This window comes from Nannobrachium achirus (genome assembly GCF_963921795.1).
Source record: "Nannobrachium achirus genome assembly, chromosome: 8".
Lineage (NCBI taxonomy): Eukaryota > Metazoa > Chordata > Actinopteri > Myctophiformes > Myctophidae > Nannobrachium > Nannobrachium achirus.
The window spans coordinates 34,735,432-34,737,935 of record NC_137817.1 but is presented as its reverse complement, the minus strand read 5'-3'; the positions used below and the strand labels follow the sequence as shown (position 1 = coordinate 34,737,935).

Below are 2,504 nucleotides of genomic sequence, written 5' to 3'. Positions count from 1 at the left end.
TCTAAGCTAATAAAGTGATCAACCATACTCTCAAACATGAAAATACAGCTTAATTTTTTACAAAAGCATGAACAACACACATTTATAATTTCTATGAATATTACATTTTAAAATCAACCACAGATTATTAAGTGTAAGCAAATCCCCTATTTACCATAAAAATCAAGCCACACCAGCCATGGTAAGCGGGCTTCTCAATTTTTTTCGTATTGTATTGGATAGAGGCTGTGTATACTGGAATTATGAGATTAGCTCAACAGAGCAGGAAAGTAAACTTCAGAGGTTGTTTGAAGGATAAGAATTCTTCATTACTTCCATTACAATGAAATGAAATAAAAAGCCCTTCATTGCCAAATAACACAATGCCACATTGCATTTTCACATACTGTATAGCCCAAAAGATTCTCAGTGATTCTGTTTACATTTCCAAGAATAAATCATTTGGTACTGAGATATTTTGTTTTAAACACATTGTGATTCTTTGTTCTACATGAAAAGCATTACCAAAATAAACAATGGTACAGTACACATATTTGGTGCTATCTATAACATGCTCTAAGATTTAACATGATTAATTTAGAAATGATACAAATGACTTAGGCCGACACTTCATTTTTAAAGACTCTAATGAGAGTGTTTCGTATTTCACTTGTGTTCAGCCCATACACAATTGGGTTCAGCAGTGGAGGCACAAGAAATATGAGCATTCCCATTATCTTTTGCAAGTCGGCAGAGACATTTTTAAATCTGTGTGATAAAATGGTGAAAGTCCCCACAATTTCAAATATGAAGAATATAACCAACTGTGCCACACATGTGTTAACAGCTTTGCTCTTTGCCTCAGATTTCCTTGTAACCAAGCAAGCGATAAGAATCTTCACATAAGAAAATACCTGGACAGTCACGCTGACAAGTTGCATGACAGCTGTGTTAAATAAACCTATGACATTGTTGATTGTGGTGTTGCCACCACAAGTGAGCTTTAGAAGAGATGGGTTATCACAGAATACATTCATAATTGCATATTTGCACCTGGGAAGCCTTGTCTGCAAAGAGAACAATGATACAATCAAAACAAAGTCAAGACCCCAAACAAGAGAGATGATACAAATGACAACTCTCGGTGTCATAAGAGAGCTGTATCGTAGTGGCATGCAGATTGCAACATAACGGTCAAAGGCCATTGCTGCCAGAATGAACAGAACTCCACCTCCATACATATGGAGCAAGAATGCCTGTAAGACGCAGAGAGGATACGAAACCTTGTTTGTTTCCATCACTATGTCAGAAAGTACCTTTGGAAGCATTGCAGTGATGCCTATCAGATCATTGAGAGGAAGGCTAAAGAGAATGAAATACATGGGTTTGTGAAGGTTCCTTTGCAAGATAATTAATGCCAACAAAGTGAGGTTGCAGAAAATGCCAATGAAATAAATTGTAAGGCCTAGAAAAAAGATGGCATACTTTCCTCTGTGCGGAATAAAGAATGGGTCCAGACTTAGCTCAGTACTGAACCAGAAGGATCTGTTGTCCATATTAGCGCAGCTGTGTTGCTTTAAACCTACAAGGAAAATGTGTCATGAAATCACAATACACTAAACCAAACATTTACAAAGTATAGGCTTGAGCTGCATCTTCCAGTTGAAAACGTGATTTGGCACCCTCACAAAGTGCTGTAACTTCTGATGTTGAGAACTGGCCATCTTACTGTCTTAAATATCACCACCAGGCTTGTTTACTCCAACCTCCAAATCCCTTGAGATCATCAATAGTAATAAGTTTGCTCTAATTTCCTTTAGCAAAAGTTTAAAGACATGGCTGAAACTCAATACATTATTAAAAAATAATAATAATCTGTCTCTAAGTATTCATATTAGCTGTTGAAATAGCTTTTATGTAAAAGATTAGTAGATGTTTTGACAATTTCTATGCTGTTACTGTATTAGCCCACTTGAAAAGCCACACAAACAAACAATTGTATTTTGGTGTGTTCTAATAAAAAGTGATGTTTCTGCACTTCTGAGAGTTTGGTAAGTCGACATAAATTTTTGTGTTGACAACAAATGACTAAAGAACTCCCTTATTGTGATTAAAACGTCAAACTAGGTGTGCGAAGCAGGAAGTCGGTAGGATGAGCGCATCTTGAACCATGCTTTTTATGAGTTAATTTCATTAAGTGTCCTGCAAAGCTTGGCCAATGAGCCTGATGTGGGACGGACATATACATACATATACTGTACATACTGTACATACTGTACATACATACATACATACATACATACTGTACATAAGTACATACGTATACTGTACGTACGTACGTACGTACGTACGTACGTACATACATACATACATACATACATACATACATATGTAAGGGGGTGAAAGGAAGCGGTATTATTATTTTTTGTTTTTCTTTATTACTAACTATTTCCATGTATTCTTTCTGTCTTTCTACTTTTGAATACATTGTTGGACTTTTGTGATATGTTGTTAATGCTGTTTCC

General features: G+C 35.9%; 1 protein-coding gene across 1 annotated transcript; it reads right to left on the bottom strand.

The window, feature by feature from the left end:
* Positions 1-596: 596 nt before the first annotated feature.
* LOC308290066 (olfactory receptor 52E8-like) lies at positions 597-1,535 on the bottom strand (the record flags this gene model as incomplete). The annotated part of the gene is made up of 1 exon (XM_080731841.1): positions 597-1,535. One exon carries the CDS (start codon positions 1,533-1,535, stop codon positions 597-599), a length of 939 nt encoding a protein of 312 aa, XP_080587967.1.
* Between the last annotated feature and the right edge of the window lie 969 nt (positions 1,536-2,504).